The 27574-nt window shown below is 37.2% G+C and overlaps 1 protein-coding gene across 3 annotated transcripts in view; it reads left to right on the top strand.

The window, feature by feature from the left end:
• The window catches only part of LOC127427970 (coiled-coil domain-containing protein 120-like), a 37588-nt gene that overhangs the window by 7098 nt on the left and 2916 nt on the right, over positions 1-27574 (top strand). Inside the window, exons 1-10 of one of the 3 annotated variants that reach the window (XM_051675975.1) lie at positions 10714-10816; positions 11125-11174; positions 16867-16997; positions 17085-17175; positions 17816-17946; positions 18896-19003; positions 19079-19199; positions 19622-19678; positions 19797-19953; positions 24804-25823. In XM_051675975.1, coding sequence (XP_051531935.1) covers positions 17127-17175; positions 17816-17946; positions 18896-19003; positions 19079-19199; positions 19622-19678; positions 19797-19953; positions 24804-25823 — 1643 coding nt within the window. In that variant the 5' untranslated portion in view covers positions 10714-10816; positions 11125-11174; positions 16867-16997; positions 17085-17126. Of the gene's footprint in view, positions 1-10706; positions 10817-11124; positions 11175-16866; positions 16998-17084; positions 17176-17815; positions 17947-18895; positions 19004-19078; positions 19200-19621; positions 19679-19796; positions 19954-24803; positions 25824-27574 lie in introns of those variants that run through there. The other 2 variants (XM_051675976.1, XM_051675977.1) reach the window with 2 other exon arrangements.

Raw genomic sequence — 27574 nt, 5'->3', positions numbered from 1 at the left:
CCGCGCTGCTTGAATTTTTGCACCAGGAGTGGCATAAAGTCACCCAACAGCGTTGTGAAAGACTGGCAGAGAGCATGCCAAGACGCATGAAAGCTGTGATTGAAAATCAGGGTTACTCCACCAAATATTGATTTCTGAACTCTTCCTAAGTTAAAACATTAGTATTGTGTTGTTTGAAAATGAATATGAACTTGTTTTTTTTGCATTATTCGAGGTCTGAAAACACGGCATCTTTTTTCTTATTTTGACCAGATGTCATTTTCTGCAAATAAATGCTCTAAATGACGATATTTTTATTTGGGAGAAATGTTGTCAGTACTTTATAGAATAAAACAAAAAATTTCATTTTACTCAAACATATACCTGTAAATAGTAAATCCAGAGAAATTTTGCAGTGGTTTCTTAATCGTTTTCAGTGCTGTATATATACACAGGTGCATCTCAATAAATTAGAATGTCGTGGAAAAGTTCATTTATTTCAGTAATTCAATTCAAATTGTGAAACTCATGTATTAAATAAATTCAATGCACACAGACTGAAGTAGTTTAAGTCTTTGGTTCTTTTAATTGTGATGATTTTGGCTCACATTTAACAAAAACCCACCAATTCACTATCTCAAAATTAGAATACATCATAAGTATTACATAAAAAAAACATTTTTAGTGAATTGTTGGCCTTCTGGAAAGTATGTTCATTTATTGTATATGTATTCAATACTTGGTAGGGGGCTCCTTTTGCTTTAATTACTGCCTCAATTCGGCGTGGCATGGAGGTGATCAGTTTGTGGCACTGCTGAGGTGGTATGGAAGCCCAGGTTTCTTTGACAGTGGCCTTCAGCTCATCTGCATTTTTTGGTCTCTTGTTTCTCATTTTCCTCTTGACAATACCCCATAGATTCTCTGTGGGGTTCAGGTCTGGTGAGTTTGTTGGCCAGTCAAGCACACCAACACCATGGTCATTTAACCAACTTTTGGTGCTTTTGGCAGTGTGGGCAGGTGCCAAATCCTGCTGGAAAATGAAATCAGCATCTTTAAAAAGCTGGTCAACAGAAGGAAGCATGAAGTGCTCCAAAATGTCTTGGTAAATGGGTGCAGTGACTTTGGTTTTCAAAAAACACAATGGACCAACACCAGCAGATGACATTGCACCCCAAATCATCACAGACTGTGGAAACTTAACACTGGACTTCAAGCAATTTGGGTTATGAGCTTCTCCACCCTTCCTCCAGACTCTAGGACCTTGGTTTCCAAATGAAATACAAAACTTGCTCTCATCTGAAAAGAGGACTTTGGACCACTGGGCAACAGTCCAGTTCTTCTTCTCCTTAGCCCAGGTAAGACGCCTCTGACGTTGTCTGTGGTTCAGGAGTGGCTTAACAAGAAGAATACGACAACTGTAGCCAAATTCCTTGACATGTCTGTGTGTGATGTCTCTTGATGCCTTGACCTCAGCCTCAGTCCATTCCTTGTGAAGTTCACCCAAATTCTTGAATCGATTTTGCTTGACAATCCTCATAAGGCTGCGGTTCTCTCGGTTGGTTGTGCATCTTTTTCTTCCACACTTTTCCCTTCCACTCAACTTTCTGTTAACATGCTTGGATACAGCACTCTGTGAACAGCCAGCTTCTTTGGCAATGAATGTTTGTGGCTTACCCTCCTTGTGAAGGGTGTCAATGATTGTCTTCTGGACAGCTGTCAGATCAGCAGATTGTGTAGCCTAGTGAACCAAACTGAGAGACCATTTTGAAGGCTCAGGAAACCTTTGCAGGTGTTTTGAGTTGATTAGCTGATTGGCATGTCACCATATTCTAATTTTTTGAGATAGTGAATTGGTGGGTTTTTGTTAAATGTGAGCCAAAATCATCACAATTAAAAGAACCAAAGACTTAAACTACTTCAGTCTGTGTGCATTGAATTTATTTAATACATGAGTTTCACAATTTGAATTGAATTACTGAAATAAATGAACTTTTCCACGACATTCTAATTTATTGAGATGCACCTGTATTTAATATGTAAATAGCAACATCAGCAGTAATCATTCAGTACCATAGAATGTAGCCTATATAAAATTCTAATAACATCCCTGTACCTTGGAATTGCCACAGTACATTTTGTTTGCCCATTCATTTATATTAGATATTCACATTTTGCCTGTCGTGGCACAAAATGAATTGCACTTCTATAATTGCAGCTTTCGAGTTGTGCTCTCACTCATGTCCTACTATTTTTACTGTGAGGATATCTAGGCTCTGAGTCACTCTTCGCAAAGCACAGATTTCTTGCTTCATCTAGCTACTGTTTTCAGTAGAGCGCTCTTGTTGGAAGCTGCTCCTCCCCCTCCTGAGAACTAAGCAATAAAGAGCTGAAACTGAGTCAATTGTTGCTTGATGTTGTAGCCATGTGTACACAAGTAGGCACAATAGACTCATGCTGGGAACTTCAGGGTGACATATGTTTAGCTTGTTACATTTTTGCCTCTCTCCTGGAGTTTTGCACTGTCTTGCACTGTATTTTGGAGGGTTATATGAAGAGATTATGTAGCGATTACAACTACAAGCTTGCATAAAGGCTTGAGTCAACACCACAAATTACACTACAGGGTGTGTGTGTGTGTGTGTGTGTGTGTGTTAGCGTCCAAACGAATGGATTTCTGTTATCTGTCCAGCTGCCATGCTGTCTGAACACAGGACAGGGTCTGAGGTGGCAAAACACTGTCTCCACCCCAGCTAGGCTGTGAAATGTACATGTTTTCACAGAGGGATTTACCACGGTGTTGCCAAGCTGTGGTCATCTTTGTTGCTGACTGTCTGTTTTGTCTTTGTTTATCTAGTAGTAAAGAAAACAAGTAGAAGGAATTCCATCTTTGGGAGGACAAGAAAGCAGCTGCTCTGCAATCACTTATGCAGAAATAACATGGATTACAAGCCGCGATTGGCCTTTTTTTGTAGTTTAAAATCAGCTTTTTGTTGTATCTGGAGCCTTTGATGTTTTTTTTAATTTTTTTATTTTTTTGTAGGTCCATACTGCTCAAATCTTGAGCAGAATGGTTGATTTTTCTTTATATATATATATATATATATATACGTTTTTTTATTTCACCTGCTTCAGTCTTAAAGAAATATTCCAGGTTCGATACAAGTTAATCTCAATCGACAGCATTTGTGGCATAATATTGATTACCACAAGAATTAATTTTGACTCGTTCCTCATTTTCTATAAAAGGAGAAAAGCAAAAATCGAGGTTACAGTGAGGCACTTACAATGGAAGTGAACGTGGCCAAGTTTTGGTGGGTTTAAACAGAAATTTGAAGCTTATAATTTTATAAAAGCACTTGCATTAATTTTCCTATTAGAACGTGTGTATTATTTGAGCTGTAAAGTTGTTTAAATTGTCATTTTACAGTCGTTTTAGGGTTTGTTGACATTACATCGTCATGGTAACATAGTTATTGGCTATAACTTTACGCAGAAAAGGTCAGTAAATGATTTTATCACACTAAAATCATGTTTATACACATATCCTTTATGTCTTGTGAAACACTTTTGAAACATTGAGTATTTTAACTTTGAAAAATTGGCCCCATTCACTTCCATTGTAAGAGCCTCCCTGTAAACACGATTTTTGCTTTTTTTAAAGAAAAGGAAGGACGAGTCGAAATTAACTTTTTGTGGTAATCACCACTATGCCACAAATGCTGTCGATCAAGCTTAACTTGTATTGAACCCGGAACATTCTTTTAAATTAAACAAATAAAAAGTAGTGTCTCTGCAGACTTAAAAGCACAGCTGTTAACGATAACTGTTTTAACGATAACGATAACATTTGTGGAGAAACCCCTACGTATTTGGTATACAAAGGCACTATGATACAAAGACAAATATACAAGTATAGAGTTCAACAGAATTAATATATGTCGTTTTTGGTGTGAAAAGGCAAAGTTGCACTTTGATTGTAGTTAACACTTGACCTGACATTCCGAAACATTCTAGAAAACTAGGATTCTTCTGGGTTATATTGAGGCATTTACAATGGAAGTGAATGAGGCCAATCTGTAAACGTTATAATACTCACTGTTTCAAAAGTGTAGCTACAAGACGTAAACAATACGCGTTAATATGATTTTAGTATGATAAAATCACTTACTAACCTTTTCTGTGTAAAGTTATAACCAATTTTACAACTTTGTTGCATGTCAGCGTAACACTAAAACGTCCATAAAGACGACAATTTAACCAACTTTACAGCTCAAATAATACGCAAGTTTTAACAGAAGAATTAATGTTAGTGCTTTTATAAAAGGGACGAGTCGAAAACATTTAATGTGGAAATCAACATGCCATGAATGCAATCGAGTTGAGCTTAACTTGTATTGAAACTAAATTATTCCATAAAATACTTGAATTTTGCTTGAAAAATGTGCAGGCAGCTTGTAGGTTTTCAACAGGTTGCATATGTATGAAGAGTTACCCACTGAATGAATAGAATACCTGATCACACTAAGCATAAAATGTTTAAGAAAGCAGGTCCTTGATTCTGTAATGGCTAAAAGTGTTTAAACAAAGTGGTTGTTGTATGACCCCTGTAACCTGATCTGCAGAGATCAAAGCAAAGAAGAGCATAGGATGCAAGGACAGCAGCTGGTTGTTCTTGAGAATCAGCTGTATGGAGGGAGGGTCACTGCTGGTCAGAGCCGGAAAGGAAGGAGCTGTATTTCATTTAACTTGGTACAGTGTGTTTTTATTTGGTTTCGCCCTTAACTGATGGTCTTAGAGATTACTATTGGCAACTGTATTTACAAATTACTGATATAGGGTTACACAGATCAGTCATGAAGGAATACAAATTAAGCCATGATCAATGATGTTTATCCATCTGTGCTAATCATTTATTCACTCTTATTTCGTTCCAAACCTGTATGACTTTCTTACATCCGTGGTATGGTTGCGCAATGCTTCCATGTACTTATTAATTTTTTCGCTCAATTATGTCGTAAAAATGACATCTTTTCTCGTAATAACGAGTAAGTTATGTAATAAAAACGATATCAGTCATTTTAGCGAGATGGTTTGAGCATCTGAGGATTAACTTAGGCTAAGTATCACGCAGCCCACCTGCATATATGGCTACAGTGTAGGCCAAGAGCTCACATTATGGAACGAGATCTTATTTGTTATTAAAGCGAGATCTGCATACACTATATACAGTACATAGTCGGTAGTGAAATTTGACAATTCTCGAGAATTCCTATACCTATACTACAATAAATAATAATATTTTTTAAGCATTGTTTGAAGACCTCAGGTAATTATTCAAGACAAGTCAACAGTCTGTAATCAAACAAGAAAAATAATAATAATAAAATAAAAAATAAAATAATACAAACATGAATAAAAGCAAAAAATAGAAACAAAATTAAAAGCAATAGAACAAAAAAACGAAACAAATTTTAAAAATACCAGCAGTAGCATATCAAGTATTTAAGCAAAATTCAGAATTAAATTAAATGTAACATAAAACTATAGGTGCTATTGGTCTTGACTGTTTAATTAGCCTTTATTTAATTTTTCAAGATTATTTTCACTTACTTTTTTTGTGCTCTGTATTTATGTTTTGTTTTGTTTTGTTTTATATTTTATTTATATTATTTTGTTTTTACGACATATCTAGTTATTATGAGAAAAGATGTCATTTTATGAGATATTATCTCATTATTAAGAGAAAAGATGTCGTTTTTACGACATAATTGAGCAAAAAAAAAAAAATAAGTACGTGGCAGCATTGGACACCAAAGGAGAAGTTCAGCGGAATGTCTTAGCCCCTCTCTTTTATACAATGAAAGTGGACGGTGACCAGGCACTGTCAAGCTCCAAAAAGGACAAAAAAGCACCATTAAAACAGCATAAAAATTTCCTTATGAATTGTACGATATTTTCCAAGTCTTCTGAAGCTGTAGAATAGCAATGTGTGAGGAAACAGGCTGAAATTTAAGTTGGTTTTCACAAAAGATCTCGCTTTGAAAATCTAACTCGACAGCTGTAGTCACCATTCGCTTTCACTGTATGGAAAAGAGCAGCTTGGACATTCTGGTATAAATAACTATTTTTGTGTTCCACCAAAGAAAGTCATAAGTGTTTCGAAAAACATAAATGTGAGTAAATGCTTTTGTGTGAACTATTCCTCTGCATTTAATACACTTGAAAGCATGAATAAAAAGGCACCATCTCCAAGTAAGACATTATATCGACCGAAATATTAAGCCAATATTGGAATTAACCGAGATAGGAATAACAAAGGTGTTCTTACCAAAATGTTCATCTCACCCATGTATTAAGGTGATTTCAGAATTATATGATGGGTTTCTCCAAGCTAAACCGGAAAATACATTGTATATTAAAGAGAAATGGGAAAAAGAAGGGAACCTTACTATCTCTAGGGAGGATTGGGGTAATATTTGCAAATTACCATGGAAATCCACAAATTCAGCAATGTGGAGAGAATTTAGCTGGAAAAATGTTACAAGATTTTTTACTACTCCCTCTCAGAAAAGACACCAGGGGTTAGGTGTAGGCTGCTGGAGATCATGTGGGGAAAGTGAAGCTAATCACCACCATATTTTTTGGGAGTGCCAAAGGTTTCTTCCCTACTGGCAAGAGATTAAAGATGAATTTGGAAGCTATCTTTGGGGTGGTACTTCCATTCAAATATGAAACACTATATTTGGGTAACATTTCATTCGAGGGGTGGGATGAAAATTATAAGAAACTGATGTTGATTCTTCCGGCAGCCAGTAAAAAAACAATCACAAGAAAATGGCTGAAGCCAGAGATACCCACTGCTGAAGAATGGATAGATATAATACACAATATATATGTGATGGAAAAACGAGATTTTTCTTTAAAAATTCAGACTGATTCCTTTTTCCTAATCTGGACTAAATGGACTGAATACATTAAACCAGATTTTTACTCAACTGTTAGAAAAAAATATATGTAAGATATCATCTTTAAGTCATATGTGTTAGCCCCATAAGTTATATTGTAAGTAGTATATTGTATTCATGTATTCAGGTATTTGTATTCAGGATTGACATCTGGTATCATTCTTGATCAGTGTGTATGTTTTTCTCTGATATACAAAACATTATATATATATATATATATATATATATATATATATATATATATATATATATATATATATATATATATATAGAAAAAAAAAAAGAAGAAAAAGGCACCGCTTAATTTTGTCTTAATTTAATGTAACCTGTGTTGACCTACAATTGTTGATACTGCTAGAATTGCTTTTGGAGATAATTAACACTCCATGTCCATTTACACCCTGTGTCCTCAATTAAGTCTTTTTTGTTTGCTTACAAAGTGCATGATTACCCCCACAGCGTGACCAATTACATGATGATCAGATAATTTTGTCTGCGATCCAGAAATATTCTTCATTCCATCTCTGTTGTATTTACAACTAATAAGTGATGTAATTGAGAGAGAGAGAGAGAGAGAGAGAGAGAGAGAGAGAGAGAGAGAGAGAGAGAGAGAGAGAGAGAGAGAGAGAGAGAAGGCAAGTAATCTCCAAGCAGTAATCCTCAGATTCTTTGTGTGGTTTGCTAAAACAGGGCAGTGCAAATGAAAGACAGGTCATGACAAGTCCTTGGAATTGCCTTTGTCTGCTTTGAGAAACCACTTCTGCCCCAAGCGCTAATCCCTCCAATTTCTGCAATAAGGTCTCATGGTCACAAATAGCGTTAGATCCCTCTGCTATCCCAATTCTGCTTGGGATGTTGCAGGAAAAGTGTGTCATACATTTCTAGGTTACATGTTCAGTGTCGGTTCAGATCATCTTGCTCATGTAGTTGAACTCTTGTAGTGTCCTACTGAAATTCTGTAGGATTCAGTCTTTACAGTGGACATCTATGAGGACAACAGCTGCATAAGGTTCTTCTGAGTTGAGAGCATAGATATCTTTCATATACATTTCTTTTAAACCTTAATTTAGCTATTTAAAAAAAACTATTAATTTTTTTTTGTGGCAATTTACTTGGCAGGAAAAGAGGGAGAAACAATAGGCATGCAGTGTAGAAAAATTGCAGAAAACTACTGGAAAGTTTTTTGTTTTTTTTTGTGCTTGACAGTTTGTTTAATATTTTCTTTAATTGTCTCTTGAAGAACATTGCTTTATTTTAATATTTTAATTTAGACTCATGGAAACCTGGAAATATCAAGGATTTTTTCAAATTTGATAGTGATGGATAAGTCATGAAATGTTTTATAGAGAATATACATTTGTATAGTTATGTTCAGCTCTAAAATATTCCATCAGCTGTAAATTGCTCTTTGTAAATGTAACCACTATGACAATTTAAAAAACAACCCTTATCTAGTAATGATGAGCAACTGGAAAAATCATGGAAAAGTCTTGGAAAATCATTGGTCAAAAGGTGTGGGAACAGAACTTGATAGTTCTATTGCTGTTATTTTGCACTTGATGATTTCTCAAAATGAAATCTGAATCAAATCAATATAATCAAATAAACTAATGCTTGATAGTTGTTAACTTTAATTCAGTTGTATAAAAAAAGAATCCTCTGCTGTGGTTTTACAGATGTTCTTCCAAAATATTAAAGGGATAGTTTACCCAAAAATGAAAATTCTCTCATCATTTACTCACCCTCATGCGATCGCTCATGTGTATGACTTTCTTTCTTCTGCAGAACACAATAAAAGGTTTTGAGGAAAACACCTCAGCTCTGTTGGTATATTCAGTGCAAGGGAATGGTGGCCAAAACTTTTAAGCTCCAAAAAGCACATAAAGGCAGCATAAATGTAATCCATACAACTCTAGTGGTTAAATTAATATCTTCATAAGTGATATGATTGGTGTGGGTGAGAAACAGATGAATATCCAAGACCTTTTTTACTATAAATTATCCTCCCTGCCCAGTAGATGGTGATATGCATGAAGAATGCAAATCACCAAAAACAAAAGAAAAAGAACGTGAAAGTGAAATTGGAGATTTATAGTAAAAAGACTTAAATATTTATCTGTTTCTCATCCACGCCTATCGTATCACTTCAGAAGACATGGATTTAACCACCGGAGTCTTATAGATTACTTTTGTGCTGCCTTTATGCGCTACAGAGGACCCACAGAGCTGAGATATTCTTCTAAAAATCTTTGTCTGTGTACTGGAGAAGAAAGAAAGTCATACACATCTGGGATGGCATGAGGGTGAGTAAATGATGAGAGCATTTTCATTTTTGGGTGAACTAACCCTTTAAAGAAAGTTTAAGGAATGTTGTATGAAGAGGTCAGTGACCTGCAAAGTAAACACTGCTGACACTTGAAGCTGGTTTGACCAAATGGCTGGTGACTTAAAAACAAAATTGTTTCAAATATTTCTATGAAGGACATTTTTTTTTAAGCAATGCTGTCTAAAATACTTGTCAGTTGTGTCAATTCAATTTAAAAACACATATTTTCGGGGGCCTGGGTAGCTCGGCGAGTAAAGACGCTGACTGCCACCCCTGGAGTCACGAGTTCGAATCCAGGGTGTGCTGAGTGACTCCAGCCAGGTCTCCTAAGCAACCAAATTGGCCCGGTTGCTAAGGAGGGTACAGTCACATGGGGTAACCTCCTCGTGGTCGCTATAATGTGGTTCTCGCTCTCGGTGGGGCACGTGGTGAATTGTGCGTGGATGCCGCAGAGAATAGCTTGAAGCCTAAACACGTGCTACGTCTCCGCGGTAATGCGCTCAACAAGCCACGTGATAAGATGCACGGATTGACGGTCTCAGACGCGGAGGCAACTGAGATTCGTCCTCCACCACCCGGATTGAGGCGAGTCACTACACCACCACGAGAACTTAGAGCACATTGGGAATTGGGCATGCCAAATTGAGGAGAAAAGGGGAGAAGAAAAAAACCCCTTGTATTTTCTATTAAAGTGGAAACATTGTACATGTTAACATGATGTAAGTATGATAAAAACAAGTATTAATCTGATCATTGTAGCCTACGGTTATTTCCAATATTACAACTTTGTTGTCACTACGATGTAATGCGGTAAACACTGTTAAATGGTAAACGTTTTAACGCCAGTAAAAATCCCACTAAAATCGTGTTAATGCGTTTGATTGTTATATCTTATGGATATACTTTTGAAACAGTGTGTAGTTTCATGGATATGGACTGGCCCCATTCACTTCTATTGTAAGTGCCTCACTGGAACAGCGATTTTATTTTTTTAAATAAACGAGGAACAAGTCGAAATTATTATTATTATTATTATTATTATTTTATTATTTATTTATTTATTTATTTTTTGTGGTAATCAGCATTATACCTAAAATGCTGTCGCTTAAGATTAACTTGTATTAAACCGAGAACATTCCAAGTCAGGAACCATGACTGTTACGGACACTTCAGCCTCACCTGTCCGTTTTTTCAGACGAAACCATTGAAATGCAGCTGCGGCGATAAGATAGACGTGTATTTCGCCAATTTCGGACATGAATACGGCTTTACTTAAAATCAAATTTTCCAGAAAGATAATAGTATTTTATAGTTTATTTTGAAGTGTGAATGTGTAATGTTTTATTAGTTTTTAATGAGAGTGGCTCACCCCCGGTAGCTCTCGTAGATAGTTCCGTCCTTGTTGCCCCGAGGGCTTGAAAACATTATTGCAGAAGCTGAGACGTCTGGAACAGGAGATACACGTTGAACAGTTGTCGTCGTACACAAAACTGTTTCACTGTCTCTTGTGTGATTAACTTCTCAGCAACTCATTAATTTGGTCGAGGTAAGTCCTTGAACGGCTGAACGTTACTCTTATCATCTCAAGCGTGTCACTTATTACAAATTTGGCTCAAGAACATTGTTCATATTTGCTTTCAAACGGTTACTGAGTTATAAAGAAAGAAAAAGAAAGTTGTTCTCTTGACTTACAAGTGCATTTCAGCTGTTGTTGATAACAATCTGTACAATGAAAGCCTATTCCAAGAATAGCGGTTCGTGTAATAGTACATCTCGCTTCTCTTCTCAGTTTAAACTGATTTAGTAAGTGCTCTGTTAAGAATATTTGTGTGTGTGTGTGTTTGTTTGAAATAGATGGAAGTCTTGAAAGGAATAGACTATGCTGAAATGCACTGGAGACGCAGGTGTGTACACATCTCACCTGCTATTGCTGTCAGTAGACCGTCAGTTCACACCCTGTACGTTTCGAGTGGACATTAAGTGGGAATGTGCATGTGTCTGAGACCATTTATGCGAAACTGGCCATTTCATAAACATAATAAGTGGACTTTGGTTTCTATGAGAATTTGCGGCCATAAACATGGTACTAGGATGGGTGAAATTAATGAGAGGCTTAGACAGTTCTCAACTGGTTTTGCAATCCAGATTTTACATTTGACATCAAGTGGTGACCCCATGGTAAACCATGTTTATTGTACAAAAGTTAACAAAAACGTCCTCAAAATCAAGCATTGAACTATTAATTTAAGCCTACCATGAGCTACATGGACCTAACTATGTGCAGAATTATTAAGATGATAGGCTGAGTAAGAAAGAAATATTGTGTAGGAATTTTGTGAATGCATAAACAACAGCAGAACTGTGATTTGTACCTGCCTAACACAACAAACACTGCATAGTGTAGAATTGTATAGTGTTAGCATGATTTCAACTTTCTTCTTTTTTTTTTTTTCATTTTGCTAATTTGTGCCTTAAAAAAACGTAAAATATGATGTACCATAAACAACAAAATATATTTTATGCTATCGCTGCATGAGTATATGCTTAGTTGCATTTTATTATTTGTGTGTTTCTATCTATCTGTCCATCTGTCCGTTCGTCCGTCTATCTGTCTGTCCGTCTATCTGTCTGTCCGTCTATCTGTCCATCCGCCTATCTGTCCGTCCGCCTATCTGTCCGTCCGCCTATCTGTCCGTCCGTCTATCTGTCCGTCCGTCTATCTGTCCGTCTATCTATCTATCTATCTATCTGTCTGTCCGTCTATCTGTCTATCTGTCCATCCGTCTATCTGTCTATCCGTCTGTCCATCTGTCTGTCTGTCCGTCTATCTGTCTGTCCATCCATCTATCTGTCCGTTCGTCCGTCTATCTGTCTATCCGTCTGTCCATCCGTCTATCTGTCTATCCGTCCGTCCATCTGTCTGTCTGTCCGTCTATCTGTCTATCTGTCTGTCCATCCATCTATCTGTCCGTTCGTCCGTCTATCTGTCTATCTGTCTGTCCATCCATCTATCTGTCCGTTCGTCCGTCTATCTGTCTATCTGTCTGTCCATCCATCTATCTGTCCGTTCGTCCGTCTATCTGTCTATCCGTCTGTCCATCCGTCTATCTGTCTATCCATCTGTCTATCCGTCCGTTCGTCCGTCTATCTGTCTATTCATCTGTCTGTCCGTCTATCTGTCTATCCATCCGTTCGTCCGTCTATCTGTCTATCCGTCCGGCTGTCTGTCCGTTTGTCCATTTGTCTATCCGTCTATTTGTCTGTCTGTCTCTATCTATCTATCTATCTGTCTATCTATCTGTCTATTTGTCCATCCATCTATCCATCCATCCATCTATCTGTCTGTCCGTCCATCTCTCTGTCCATCTCTCTGTCCATCTATCCATCTATCTCTCTGTCTGTCTGTCTGTCTATCTATCTGTCCATCTGTCCATCTATCTATCTATCCGTCTGTCCGTCCGTCCCTCTACAAAAAGTATTTTAGCCTATTTTTAAGATTTATGCATTTCAGTTTCATAACAAAATTCCATCAAGTTGTGTAATTTTTAACCAAGTTAAATTTATAAAACTTAAGATATTTTTTATGTACTGTATATTTTAGTTTGTAAAAGATAACTCAATAAAATTTGATGGAATTTTAAATATATAATGGCAGAAATATTACAAATAGTAAGCCATTCCGAATTTAGCCATATGCTCACTGCACTTTTTAGATGCTTAGATCTGCATGTTGTGCCCTACAATGTTGCTGCTCTCTCTCTCTCTCTCTCTCTCTCTCTAACCTTTCTCACTCTTTATCTCTTTCACATGGGTGCTTTATCATCAGATTCCTATAAACCCCTTGGTTTATATCTCTCTCATTTTACTCTCTCAGTCAGGTTTTGATCTCTGAGCATTTATCCTCCCCTCTCTCCTCCCATCAGGCTCTCTAGTGCCAGGCCTGTACTAGTAAGCTGAGGTGTGTGATAACTGTTAGCATATGTCCACCAGATGTGCTCATAGTCTTTTGTAGAGTCCATTTGTTCAATTGCTCCCATAGAATTGTATGAATTTTGAAAGCCTGTTGTTTTGAAATTTTGATCTCAGTTCGACTGAAATGCTGAATATGTAACCTCATTTGTTTTTACCCCTATTCACTGTTGTTATTCACTGTTGTCTGTTTACGCTGCACATGGTGGTAATATTCTTAATTTTGATGTTGGTCGCATTCCCAGCCAACCATCGTACCACATGACCCTGTCAGTTCCTTGCAAACAAAAACACATTCTGCTTGCTCTAACATTTCTCTAGTCATGAAGTGGAACATGAAGTGTCATTCATGACCAGTTTTGCTCATTTAAATATATATATATATATATATATATATATATATACACATATACATATATATATATATATACACATATACATATACATATATCTATTTTGTTAAAGTACAACGGATTCACAGTATTTTTGGAGATGTCAGTATGTGAGTTTAATGTTTTAATTAGTAAATGCTCAGAATTTAGATCATAAGTTTTTATTTATTTAAATAAAAGTTAATCACGAACCATTATTAAAAGAACATTCCGGGTTCAATACAAGTTAAGCCCAATCAACAGCATTTGTGGCATAAATTTGATTAACACTAAAAATGAATTTTGGCTTGTCCCTCCTTTTCTTCCAAAAACAAAAAAAAAATGGAAGTAGAGACGCTCCAGTCTAGGGCACGACACCGCTTATGCGCATCCCGAGCTCAGTGATGTGCTTAGAGTACTTCAAAAGTGCGTAACTGTGAAATTATTGTGGATGCGCAACGTAGTTCACGCCATTAAACAGTTTTTTTTTTTCTGCATCAGTTTATTAAAGCAATCCGTTGTTCTGGTAGACACCCCAACATAAAGAACCGGCAACAGACTCTAAATACTGTACACAACACCTTACAAATAAACCTGTACAAATAAAACTATGCATAATAATGGGAACATTGCTTACAGCAGGCAATTTAAAGTCCGATCATGACAAAAATTTACATTTATTGAATGCAGTGAATTTGTACAGAAACAAAAGAAAATCTAAACTTTTTTTATATTATATATTTACATATTATATATAATATTTTGCCACATGTAAATAAAGCATTTCACGGTTTTTAACAGTGGATTCTAAATTCTTACAGTTAAATTAACTGTGATATCTTTAATCGCGGTTAAAATTAAAACCGTATAACCGCATCATCCCTAATTCAATGCATACTCTTAAATATTTATACACTGTATCATATCAAACATTCAGAAAAACCATTAGGGTTAATGTTTCATAAAAATTTACCCTTTCAGAAACTTACAATTCTTACCTGCTCATCTGAAATTCCTCACCATGAAAAACAACTGATCATTTCTATTGACACCTTTAACATCTTCACTGACTCCACATATGACTCATGTGATGTATTTCATGTTTTCTAAATTCATGCGAAAGTTTTGTGTGGGTAACAGACCTACAGACCGAAATTGCATGTTGCCCATTTTACACTGAGTAGTTATTTTTAACGAAAACTGATAATTGCAAGGTTTCATACCTGTGAATGAAATCAGCCTGAGCATTATCTATAAAAGTATTCTTAAAAATCCAACCCTTCCAGCCAACCCTGATGTTGAACACAACATCACCGCGCAGCTGGGTGCAACTACAGTAACGCCTTCCAAATCGGTCAGAAATCTAGGGGTAACCATCGACAACAGACTAAATTTCACAGACCACATCTCAAAGACCGCAAGGTCATGTAGATTTACACTCTACAATATCAGGAAGATAAGACCCTTCCTCTCTGAACATGCCACACATCTGCTTGTCCAGTCACTTGTCATAACTAGACTAGACTACTGTAATGCTCTCATTGCAGGCCTCCCTGCATGTGCAATTAGACCCCTGCAAATGATCCAGAATGCAGCAGCACGTCTGGTCTTTAATGAACCAAAGAGAGCACATGTTACACCACTCCTTGTCTCTCTCCACTGGCTGCCGGTTGATGCACGTATCAAATTCAAGGCTCTGATGCTGGCATACAGAACAGTTACTGGGTCTGCTCCAGCATACCTAAAATCATTTATGCAGAGCTACGCGCCCACTAGAAGTCTGCGGTCGGCTAAGGAACGTCGCCTTGTTGTACCAACACAAAGAGGCACCAAAACACTTTCCCGGACTTTCAGCTTCATCATACCACGTTGGTGGAACGACCTTCCCAACTCCATCCGTGAAGCTGACTCACTCTCTGTCTTCAAAAAACGACTAAAAACACATCTTTTCCATGAGCACTTGACCAGTCATTTTTTTGCACTTTATTCTATTTTGAATACTATTATGATGCTAGTGATACTTTTTATACCACTGTCTCCTAAGATGATTCGCTTATGTTTTCCTCTCTTGTAAGTCGCTTTGGATAAAAGCATCTGCCAAATGAATAAATGTAAATGTAAATGTAAAAATCCTCATCCAGTAATAATAAACGACTATGAGTTCATGCATCCTGGCCAGTGCTGAGAAAAGTAACAGGTACCGCGTGACACTGCCGTCCAGTTGGGCGATACCAACTCGTACATGGAGGGGGGACTTCATTTTTTTGTCTCATTATGACAGACTCACAGCCACGCAATTGCAAGTTATCTCATACGAAATTATTTTCAGTGTTGATAAAAATATATAAACAAGGACAGATGCATGATGGGGGGGGTAAATCACCCCCTTCAGAGCATTGAGGGGGACGTGTGCCCGTCTCCCCCAATTCTACGCCAGTGGTTATTCATATCATGTTTGTTTATTTATATATTAAAATAAAATATTTTTTGAACACTCCTTTGAATATGAACTACTAAATCATGACAGTCAAAACTTGGTTAACCTTATAGTCTTTACCCCAGATTGAAACTTGGCAGTTTTTTCCACCATGCCGTAATCTTGTTTGGTGAACATGGTTGCCACTGTGACCTGATATGGGCTCTCACTTTCACAATCTTGCTCTTGTTACCCTCAGTTTACGTAACTTACAGAAAGTAAGAGACGAGGTAATTGTTTAATAAATGAATTAGTGGCACAGCAGGCACTCAAGTAAGGAAACCATCACCATCTTTTTTCATTTATTGTGATGCCACCATTTGCCTCTTTATATTAAATATGTGTTCTGCACTGCTTATGTCTATAAATTGTATTGAAAGGCACAAATAATCTATTAAGTTCATATAAGCCAACATTTAGAAGAGTTCAAAATGAATACATTTCATGAACATATTGAAGTTATAGGTATTGGGGCTGCACAATGAATCAAATAAACAATCAAGATTACAATTACAGCTGCTACAATTAACGAACCATTAAAACGTGTCAATTACAGCATTCCATTTAGGTTTCTGTTTACACATTTTTTATTTTGCAGTGGTTGAACATTGCAACCAATCACAGACATGGCTCACTTTCTGTGTATAAATTATTCAACATTTGAAATGTTGATATTTTATTTATGCTGCTATGAGGGCAGATGTAAAATTCAATGTAAAGTCTTGATTTATTTAGGTATAAAACTCCAATTTTGTACTTTTGTCCTTTTTTCCTACTAAGGGCTCAGCAGTAAATTGAGAAGCCGCATAGTGGCTTCCCCCTCAGGCCACTGCGACACTGCAGCATTGTAGACATCAATCAGGCTGAGCCACAGCACTGGATGACATGCCTTCCATGACTCAAACTACAAGGTGATTGGAGGTTCTCAAATCAAGCTCATTAAATTGTAACTCAAATTATAACATATTAATTAGATCTGCATTGTTCTTTGTCTGCAGGAGCTGAGTTTTGAATTCACAAGACTTCCTGAAATACATTCTATGGAGGTCAAAGGTCACCTGATCACTGCCATGGGCTTAGGGGCTCCAGGTAAGCTTACCAAGTAATGGTGCGTTCTAGTCATGTCAGAATTTCCATGATTACACCCAGACAGAGGCCATCTGCCACTGAGCGCTAGGGAACATGAAGTTATTTTGTGCCAATAGCCCTAAAAGTTACGTTTTTGTTCTTTAAACACATGAGATGGAAATGCTTCTTTATTCACAAGCTGTTTTTGCAATATTAAATTTGTAACTTGGATGGAAACATGACTATTGTAGAAATGCACTATTTGCAGTCAGCCATCATTAATTTATTCCACGAGTGAAAACATCCAATTACGGTGTATTAGATTTGTGAGTTAAATTCAGCTGGTCATATGATCTCAACATGGTGGCACTCACCATATCTAGAATAAAGTAACTTTTTCTCTAAGACTGACATGACTGAAGTCTTCATCTTATGTGAGTGTACATCACTTCATACATTAAAAAGAAATACTATTTCTTTCTTTCTGTTTAGTAGTTTAGCAATTAGCAAAAAATCAATGAGTGCTACTTTAATTGAAGCATTTGATATAAAGATACCACATAATGTATCATAGCAGTGTTTTATATGGTTAGAAAATATGCGCCTCATAAGATATATTTATATTTTTTATTAGTAAAAAAAAAGTACATTTTTGACACAGATGTCCAGGGCTGTCAGGACGGCAAGCTGCAAACCGAGCGAATCTCAGAGCTGCAGGAACGAAAACAGAGTCTGCAGAGCCTTTTAAACAGTCGTCTCGGAGAGCTTCGACAAGTGTGTCTTCAGGAGGCGGTACAACGATTTATTACACTTTTACACTTTGGAGCAGTATTTACCAAAACAGTTTAGGCAGTTGCTATGAAATATTGTTCTAAAAAAAAAATCCTGACTTCAACAGCAAAGGCAATGCAAAAGTCTGCATGAGATCTTCTGTCTTTCTGTTTTAAAGGAATATTCGAGGTTCAATACAAGTTAAGTTCAATCGACATTATTTGTGGCATAATGTTGATTACCACAAAAAAATATGTTCTTTAAAAAAGCAAAAACTGAAGTTACAGTGAGGCACTTACAATGGAAGTGAATGGTGCCAATTTTTGAAGGGTTTAAATGCTGTAATTTGAATCTTATAATTTTATAAAAGCACTAACATTAATACTTCAGTTAAAACTTGTGTATTATTTGAACTGTAAGGTTGTTTAAATCATTTTGTACAGTCATTTTAGTCAGTTTACAGCATTATGTCATCTAACAAAGTTGTAAAATTGGATATAACTTTACACAGAAAAGGTTGGTAAGCGATTTCATCTGACTAAAATCATGTTAACACGCATATTGTTTACATCTTGTGGCTATACTTTTAAAACAGTGGGTATTTTGTCCCCATTCACTTCCATTGTAAGTGCCACACTGTAACCTAGATTTTATTTATTTTTTTAAGAAAAAGCGAGACAAATCGGAATACATTTTTGTGGTAATCAACATTATGCCACACATGCTGTCAAATGAGCTTAACTTGCATTGAGCATGGTATGTTCCTTTAAAATAATTTCCATTATTTGATGTAGAATGTTTGAGTTTTGATCTCTGGCCGATTTCAGACTTTGCGTTTAGTGAATAAATGTTTGTAACTAAGGAGCTTTTTCATGTCATTGCATTTAGAATGTGGAAAATTCTATGACACAAAATTGCCCTTGTGTTGTGTTGTTTAGAAACATAATAAAATTATGAAATGTCTCCACAGGAACTCACAGGAAAGCTTCCAAGTGATTTTCCTTTAGAGGCAGGGGAAAGACCTCCATTTGTTCAACGCCGTGCTGGCCTGGCCCCTCATGTTACCTCAAGAGAAGAGGTGTGTTAGTTAATGAAAGGATTCTCCACAACCTTATTATTGTAATACAATAATGTGGATGTCTGTTTTGTGTAGGATGATCCAGGACAGCGAAGGCAGATGAAGGCTCTCTTCAGTGGCGCTTTGCGCCGGAGCATAGATTCTGATAAAAACATATTGCACAGTAAGAGGACTGTTCATCGGGGATGCCACACAGGTGACATAACACACAAGGGCACAAATACATTTCTGGTCAACAGTGCTAATTATAGTTTGTCTTAAAGGAATAGTTTACCCAAAAATAAAAAAGCTTGTCATGACGTTCCGACCCTGTATTATTATTTTTTTTCTTCTGTGAAACCCAAAATTAGAAATACTCTTTTCCATGCAATGAAATTGGATGGTGATTTGCAGTGATAAGTTCCAAAAAGGATAAAAAGCACCATAAAAGTATCATAACAGTAGAAGAGTAGTCAGGGCAAGAGAAATTGGCCCTGGATTTTACATAGAAACTGGCCCAAAAGTTGTTGTGGTTTATAAAGGTTTGGAATGACACGAGTGTGAGTAAATGATGACAAAATTGTCTGTTTTGGGTGAACTATCCCTTTAATGTGGTATTCTTGTTTTTATTACTTTCAGAGGAAAATGTGAAGTCCGAAAGCAGTTCGATGTCAGACTCAACATCTCACGACAACGGTGAGGCTGGTTAACATTCAGAAGTACACTTCACTGCTTTGATTCATATTAGCTCACTGGCCAATGTATGACAAGCTTTACTAAGATATTGTCCAACCCTGTCATATGTACTTTACAGAGGATTCAACACCCAGTGTTGCACCTGAGCATCGCTCCTTGTCTCACCCCAGGCTGGCTGCAGGCAGTCCTGACAGCAGGCTCTGTAGAAAGCTGTCCCCTGTGGAGATCTACTATGAAATGAGGACTCGACGCAACTCTGCCTCAAGCTCTGTGAGGTGAGAATTAGGGATGATTTCGCAAGCTCTGCATTCAGTGCTGTATTTGGTAGAGATGGGAATCATAAGGACTTTATGATTCTGGTTACTCAACAATTTCATGAATGATTCTTTTAGTACTTTTGAAGAAGGACCCCTCCCTCCTCAATGAGTCCAAACTAAAATAGATAAGAGTGCTTGTTCTGTAGGTGTATCTTAAACTACACTCTGACAACCAGTCAGCAGTACACAACAGCGCCCGCCCACTTCAGCCACTTTCAGCCGTCTTGGTTCCAAAAGTGTTTTTCCTGTTCATTCCTTCCACAGAGACTTTTTAAAATCCTATATAAAAGCTTTATAAGGAATGAACCAAACCAACCAGCTCTGATGTGAGTCACAACATTACAAACTTTGATTTGATTCAAAACAGTAGTAACAGTTAAATTAGAGAGCTCTCTAATTGGAATTTTTACTAGGAAAAATTAAATTGTAGAGCTCGCTAATTGGAATTCTTACTAGGAAAAATTCAGTAGATACAGTCGGCAATGCATCATACCCGGGGCGTGGTTTAGCGTGGGCGAAAGCAAAGTCTTGTTACCATAGTTACTCATACATTCCTATGAGGAAAAAAGGGAGAAATACCGGACAAATTTGGCTATTTTAACAATGATAAATATGACGAAAAGCTGTTGTGTAGATTTTTGCGCTTCAAACAATGCCAAAAAACCCAAAACTTTTTTTTATTGCCCTCCAGCTGACAGAAATAGAAGCCTAAAAAAGAGCACTGTGGCTGCAGTTGACCAAATGCTGGATTCATGCTTTAATGTATTTGGGAAACATCCGAGCAGATTCAAGACTAAATCGATTATCATCTCATCACAACAGCGGTTCCAGCAGAGACATAATGATGAGTTAACACCAGAAGACAAGAGACATGAGAAAACTTGACATGATCGGAGTGGAATGCTGCTTATTGTTTTTCATGCTTTAATCAATCAAACATTTCTAAGGGGATGTTTTTCTCTGTAAGTTTGGTTTGGCAAAGTGTTTAGTAAATGGGGTTTCTGGTAAAGTTGTTGTGAAATGTGAAATTTGAGCTAGTTTATGTGTACAGTCATTTAAGTAATCATCAGTCATATTTATTTATTTATTTATTTATTAATTGTTTTTCCCTTTTTCACCCAATTTGGAATGCCCAATTCCCAGTACGCTTTTAAGTCTTCGTGCTCGCATAGTGATTCGCCTCAATCCAGGTGGCGGAGGATGAATCCCAGTTGCCTCCGCGTCTGAGACCATCAACCCGCGCATCTTATCATGTGGCTTGTTGAGTGCGTTGCCACGGAGACATAGCGTGTGTGGAGGCTTCACGCCATCCGCCGCGGCATCCGCGCTCAACTCACCACGCGCCCCACCAACAACGAACCACATTATAGCGACCACGAGGAGGTTACCCCATGTGACTCTACCCTCTCTAGCAACCAGGCCAATTTGGTTGCTTAGAAGACCTGGCTGGAGTCACTCATCACGCCCTGGTATTCGAACTAGCGAACTCCAGGGGTGGTAGCCAGCATCTTTTACCACTGAGCTACCCAGGCCCAAACATCAATCATAATAAAAGGAATAAATAAAAATGTTTTAAGATACCAATCGAATGACAAAATATTAACGTGACCGTCAGAAACATAAACTTCTGTCTTGGGGTGACTTGGCACTGCTAAGAAACTACTTTATGACTTCTTTTGGCTTATATTTCTGTTAGTTGGCGGGCAATAAAAAAAAAAAATATTTTGGGGTTTTTGGCATTGTTAGAAGTGCAAACAAACTACACAATAGCTAAATCTATCGGATATTTCTCCCTGTTTTCCTCATAGGAATGTATGAGTAACTATGGTAACAGCGCTTTGGTTTCCCAACGAGTGGGCGGGGCCTCCTTGCCATCTTTATCTATTGTAGAGCTCTGTAATTAAAATTCTTCTAGTAAAAATTCAATTAGAGAGCTCTAATTAAAATCGTACTAGTAAAAATTCAACTAGAGAGCTCTGTAATTAAAATTCTTAATAAAAATTCAGTTAGAGAGCTCTGTAATTAAAATCCTACTAGTAAAAATTCAGTTAGAGAGCTCTGTAATAAAATTCTAACGAGTAAAAATTCAATTAGAGAGCTCTGTAATTAACATTCTAACTAGTAAAAATTAAACTAGAGAGCTCTGTAATTAAAATCCTACTAGTAATAATTAAACTAGAGAGCTCTGTAATAAACATTCTAACTAGTAAAAATTCAATTAGAGAGCCCTGTAATTATAATTCTAACTAGTAAAATTAAATTCGTCTGTGCTGTTTTTCGATCTACTGTTAACCCGCACTGGAGAGACGTCTTTGATTGTTGCGCTGAATCTCACAGTTTTTTTTTTTTTCTTTTAACGTCTCATGCAGGATCGCCACGTTTAGACACAGAGTAAAGTTAAAAAGACTTACATTTTTATGAATGCATCTTGAAACACCTGTGTTGTGTTTCATTCGTTGTGGTGTGTTCTGAAAAGGTTCAGGTTGCAAAAGGGATTTCATGTGACTTTTTCCACCATTAAACATGATTCCAGGTTGTTTTTCACCGAGCAAAGTTTCAGCACTTGATAAACGGTAAGAAAGTGGTTTTTTATCTCTTGCTCTGGTGTTCATATTAACATACAATAATTAAACCAGTTCAATGACACTTGATTTTAAACCATTTAAAAATCAAAGCGTCCCGAAGAGACTATTTATCCGCATCAGTGTAACTACGCACGTGACAATAATTGCGTTTGCTGCCTCACAGAAATGTGAACCTGCCCAGGATCTTAACTGACTGAATAGAAGTAAGTTGTCAGCCTCAAAGTAGGTGAAGCTCCAGGTCACACCTACCGATGACGTGGACTAATGGCAGTAAGAAGGTGTTTAGCATCAGAAGTTTTCCTGAAAGTTCGCCCTGGTGAGCTGTTATGAACCACCGAAACGAACTGAAAAACACCTTCTTTTTGGCCAGACTTTGTTCTAAATTACGTTAGTTATTCGTCCTTCAATTTCGTAGGAAGTGGGCAGGGGGCCTTTTTTCTGACATAAAACTGATTTCTTTTTAAAAAATCGGTTCATAATAATAATACTTTTGCAAATCTATTGGTTAAGCTATATGTTTGTTGTGTGCAAGAGCAAGGACAACGCAGTAGAAAAATGCTTTATTTATTAATTGTCTATTATTTTAGTTGAGTGTTCTGTCTGTATCCTCAGAAGAATTCAAGGACCATTTACAGAACCGCACATCATGAAAATAATTTGGTTTCAGTACCAACAAATTTCCAACCCTAGTACTGGACAAGGTTTAGTCAAAATAATTATAAATTTATGTATGCATATTTACCCATCCCAAATCACTCACTCCCAAGAAGTGCATCCAACTTGGAGGGCAGAAGTGTTCCAGCCGTACCCCTTCTGTCCCGCACAGCACCAATCAGCGTCCATGTGATGTACTGACTCTTATCTGCCCCTCTCATTCTGCTGTTGGTACACTAGTGCTGTTTCAAAGCCTAGTGAACCACATAATGCCTACACTGCCTATATTCCTAAGACAGCATCCAAAACATGATGGAGCTTCATAAGTGACTTATTTGGAAAACTCTACATAGGTGCACCACACTAAAAAGCATTCAAAATAGTTTGATATTAGCATGTTGCTAAGCTAACAACGTGGTGATGTAATTAGCATAAAAATACACATCACACAAATATTGGGAAAAATAGTTTAATTAGATTGAACTATTTTTATCGATACTTTTCATAATTGGATACAATTTAATTTATGTTGTTAGTCACTGTTTCTCTCACCTTGTCTGCCATTTGGGATTTTTTTCACTCTGCACACATTCTTGCGTTAAAAAAGCTAGACGCAGTGCAACAAACGGAACAGGATGCACGTGTTTCAAAATGCATTTTTAAAGGTTTTTGTTCTTTTAACTTGACTGTGTCTTAAAAACGCAACTCTGCTGCACGAGACGGTGCAAGACAGGCGCAGTGCGAGACAGACACAGTGCAGTGGTCAAAGACGTCCGTATAGTGCATGTTTACGTAGTAAAACAGTTGAAAAAACAGAAACAAAAATGCTTTCTATGTGAATGGCCTCCTAGAATTTAGCTTTTTTGAACAGAACATAGATAACTGTAGATCCACTTTAGATGAAAATGTAAGGCTATGTCTACATTAATCCGGATACATTTGGAAATGGCATTTACGCTTTCGAAACGCTGTCTGTCCACACTGCCGTTTTCAAGCATTTTCTAAAAGTTGCTCGTCCACACTGAAACATATGAAAATGCTTAAATCTCCTTACTGCGCATGCGAAAAATCCCTGTTGCATGTACGGTCTGAAACACAATTGTCCTCATGTTCCGTCGCCGGACACCAATTCCATGTAAACTTCCCGTCACCTTTGAAGGAATGTGATGTGAATGTTGTACAAAGTAACATTTATCTTTAACCACACTATCAAAGTGAATATTAGGCACAACAGCGCCGCTATAACACGGGCCTCCGTCTTGATTTTTTTGGTTGAATGGAGCACATGACAGCACATATGTCATAGTTTTCAGATATATCTGTTTTCCCAGTCCACACTACAGCGTGAAGACGGCGTTTTCAAATTTATCCACTTGGAAGAGTGTTTTCAAAAAGCTCCGTTTTCGCTGACAAATATGCTATCTCCATCTGGATGGAAGGTCAAAACGTAGAGAAAAAGATGCATTTTTAAATGAAAACGTATTAGTGTGGATGTGGCCTAACTAGCATGACTAAAATAACCATATTACTATTAATAATTTGTTTCTGTCTTATCCTGTCCTCCTAAAGACCTGAGATTTCTGGTGGTTTTACACTAAAGCAGTGGTGTGGCAGTCCAGATGTCCCTCAGTTTGTACCTCTCGTCCCTTTGGAGGGCTCCTCCTCTGAGCGTCGCAGCTGCCCCTACAGCTCCCGGGCTCGCCGTAGCAACAGCTCAGAAGCACTGCTTGACCGCTCTAATATCCCCGAGCCTGGCCCTCCCCACAACGGTATGCCATATCGAGCTGGACCGTACAAGAGCTCAGAGTCCCTCACAGATGGGAAGCTCCGTCAGATCTATCAAGGCAGCCCAGAGAGACAGATGATGGGATTTAAAGAACAGGGTCGAATGCGCTCCTCTCTTGGTGGCCAAAGCAGTGGCATGGGTTACAATGAAATTTTGATGGACTACATTTGGGGCAAACAGCAAAAGAGGCCAGTGCAGAACCAGTCAACAGGACGAATCTGGCCGGATTTCTCCAGTCCTCCATCAGGCACTCCTCCACACTACAATGGTTTCTCACACTCGCAGTTGCATCTGGCTGCTGCCCCACCTTCCTATAGCCCCATGCTGTTGCAGGGCCAAGAGGCCGAACACCGTCGGGTCAAAGTGACTCGAACGAAATCCTGTGGCCCCTTCATACCACTGCAGCAGCACCCACAGGATGCTGTGTTGTTCTCGGCTTATGATCCTTTGCTCACCTCCTCTGGGTCCACCACCTCTTCGATTCCCAACCTGCTGCCCCATCATACAGAGCTGTCTGCTGGTGCAGCTTTCGGGCGCAGACCTCCTCAATTTTCTCTGGCTACCCCTGAGGACTCTACGCGGAGTCTGCACAAGGCACTGGCTCTGGAGGGACTCCGTGACTGGTATCTGAGGAACGCCTTGGGCTATTCCACTACGGCCAAAGGTCATGATGGACTTGGTATGCGCCATTCACATACTCACCACCTGGTGCACCAGCCTCAATCCATTCCAGCCGACCCACTGTATTCACACCGTCAAATACCTCAGTCAGCTTCATTCCATGGGCATCCCTTGCATGCCAGGTGAGTTTTTTCTTCAATTCTGTTTTACCCACAACATGGTTCAACATGGATGTTTCTTCAGCTTCGGGTATTTAGGCACTGTGCAAGTAAAGTCTTGTTAAAACATTTCTCACACCCACTTTGTTTAATTTGTTTTCTAGCAATGTCCAACAGTGTATGTCCATGCATTACAGGAGATTTAGGTGATGTTTGTTTTTTTTAAGCTAAAAATCAATAAAATTCCCACCACACTGTCATTTCCAACACATCTCAATTTCTGTATTTTGTTTAATAGAATTCAGTGGAGGAAATAATAGTGATGGAAATAAAATTAACCTTTTTTTATATATATATATATATTTTTTTAATAAAATGTCTGCATCCTTTGTCTTGGTAAGGCTAATTTCATTGCTAACGTTTAATGTATTCTAAATGCACAACATTAAATAATATTTGTTTTTTATTTGTCTGATTTGTCAAAATAACACCTTGTTTGGAAATGACGGCCAATAAAACCGTTCGGTTCACAAGTGATATTTACCTTGAATTTTTTTCTCTTATTTTCTTCAAACATCACTAGTCTTATGTTAAGTATACATTTCACTGACACTTTTGCCTTCTTGGTTAACAAGTAAACTTACTTCTAAAAACATATATTAGGGGAAAAGTTGTTTGGTGTGGTAGAAATGATGCCAACTGTGGGATAGTCCTAATTTTTGAAAACATTTCTAGAATTTATTTTCCCACAATAAATATTGAAATTTTATTTCACTCTATGTTTAGATTATCATAGTTTTAAACATGTAATTAATTTTTATATATATATATATATATATATATATATATATATATATATATATATATATATATATATATATATAAATAATGCGCACACATATACATACATATATGTGTGTGCGCGTATATGTATATGTGTATGTATATGTACAGTATATAATGGATTTTCATACTTTACTATTGAAAGTCTGGGTCTGGGACAAAGCTAAAACGATAAAATCTAGACATAACAGGCATACCAAAAATAAATGATAAAGCCTGGAAAAAAGTTTTCAATTCTGTCCATATCTGAGTTCAATAAACAGAACTAATAATAAAAAGAAAAAGCTTGAAATCTGTTCATTTTAATAGAAATCGACCCCTGGGACATGAAAGTGCCGGACGTTGAAGAAACACCCATATACACACAAAATAATCTATAGTAAATATAGACTATAATTTTTGTTATGCTGAGCTTTAAAATAATTTGGCTTTTATAGAATGATTTTTGTGGTTGCAATCTCTATAAAATGTTTTTTTTTTTTTTTTCAGAATGTTTTTGAACTGCATTAAATATTGTCTGTTAACACGTATGTTAAAATTTAATAGATTGCTCTAAATTAAAGGAATAGTTCACTCAAAAATTGTAATTTTGTTTGAGCAGTATAAAGGATGATTATATAATGACTTTCTTTTGCAGAACACAAACAAATATATTTTGACGAAGATTAAGATGTGTATACTGTATATCCATACAGTGCAGGTAAATGGGGTCCAACACTTTTGAGCTCCAAAATGACAAAGGCAAAAAGCTTCAAACTAAACGCACTAAGGTGACTGCAGATGTCAAGGTTTTTAAGTGAAAGAGGAGTTACATTTTGGTCTGCTTCTCACCCAAAACCGATCGGATTGCTTTAGAAGGCATGGATTACCTCTATGCTACCTTTTGTGCTTTTTAGAGCTTGGACGTGTTGCACTCTTTTGTCTTGCATTGT

The sequence above is a fragment of the Myxocyprinus asiaticus genome, chromosome 37 (genome assembly GCF_019703515.2).
Source record: "Myxocyprinus asiaticus isolate MX2 ecotype Aquarium Trade chromosome 37, UBuf_Myxa_2, whole genome shotgun sequence".
NCBI lineage: Eukaryota > Metazoa > Chordata > Actinopteri > Cypriniformes > Catostomidae > Myxocyprinus > Myxocyprinus asiaticus.
The sequence above is the reverse complement of the archived record's forward strand: the minus strand, read 5'-3'. Positions and strand labels throughout refer to the sequence as shown.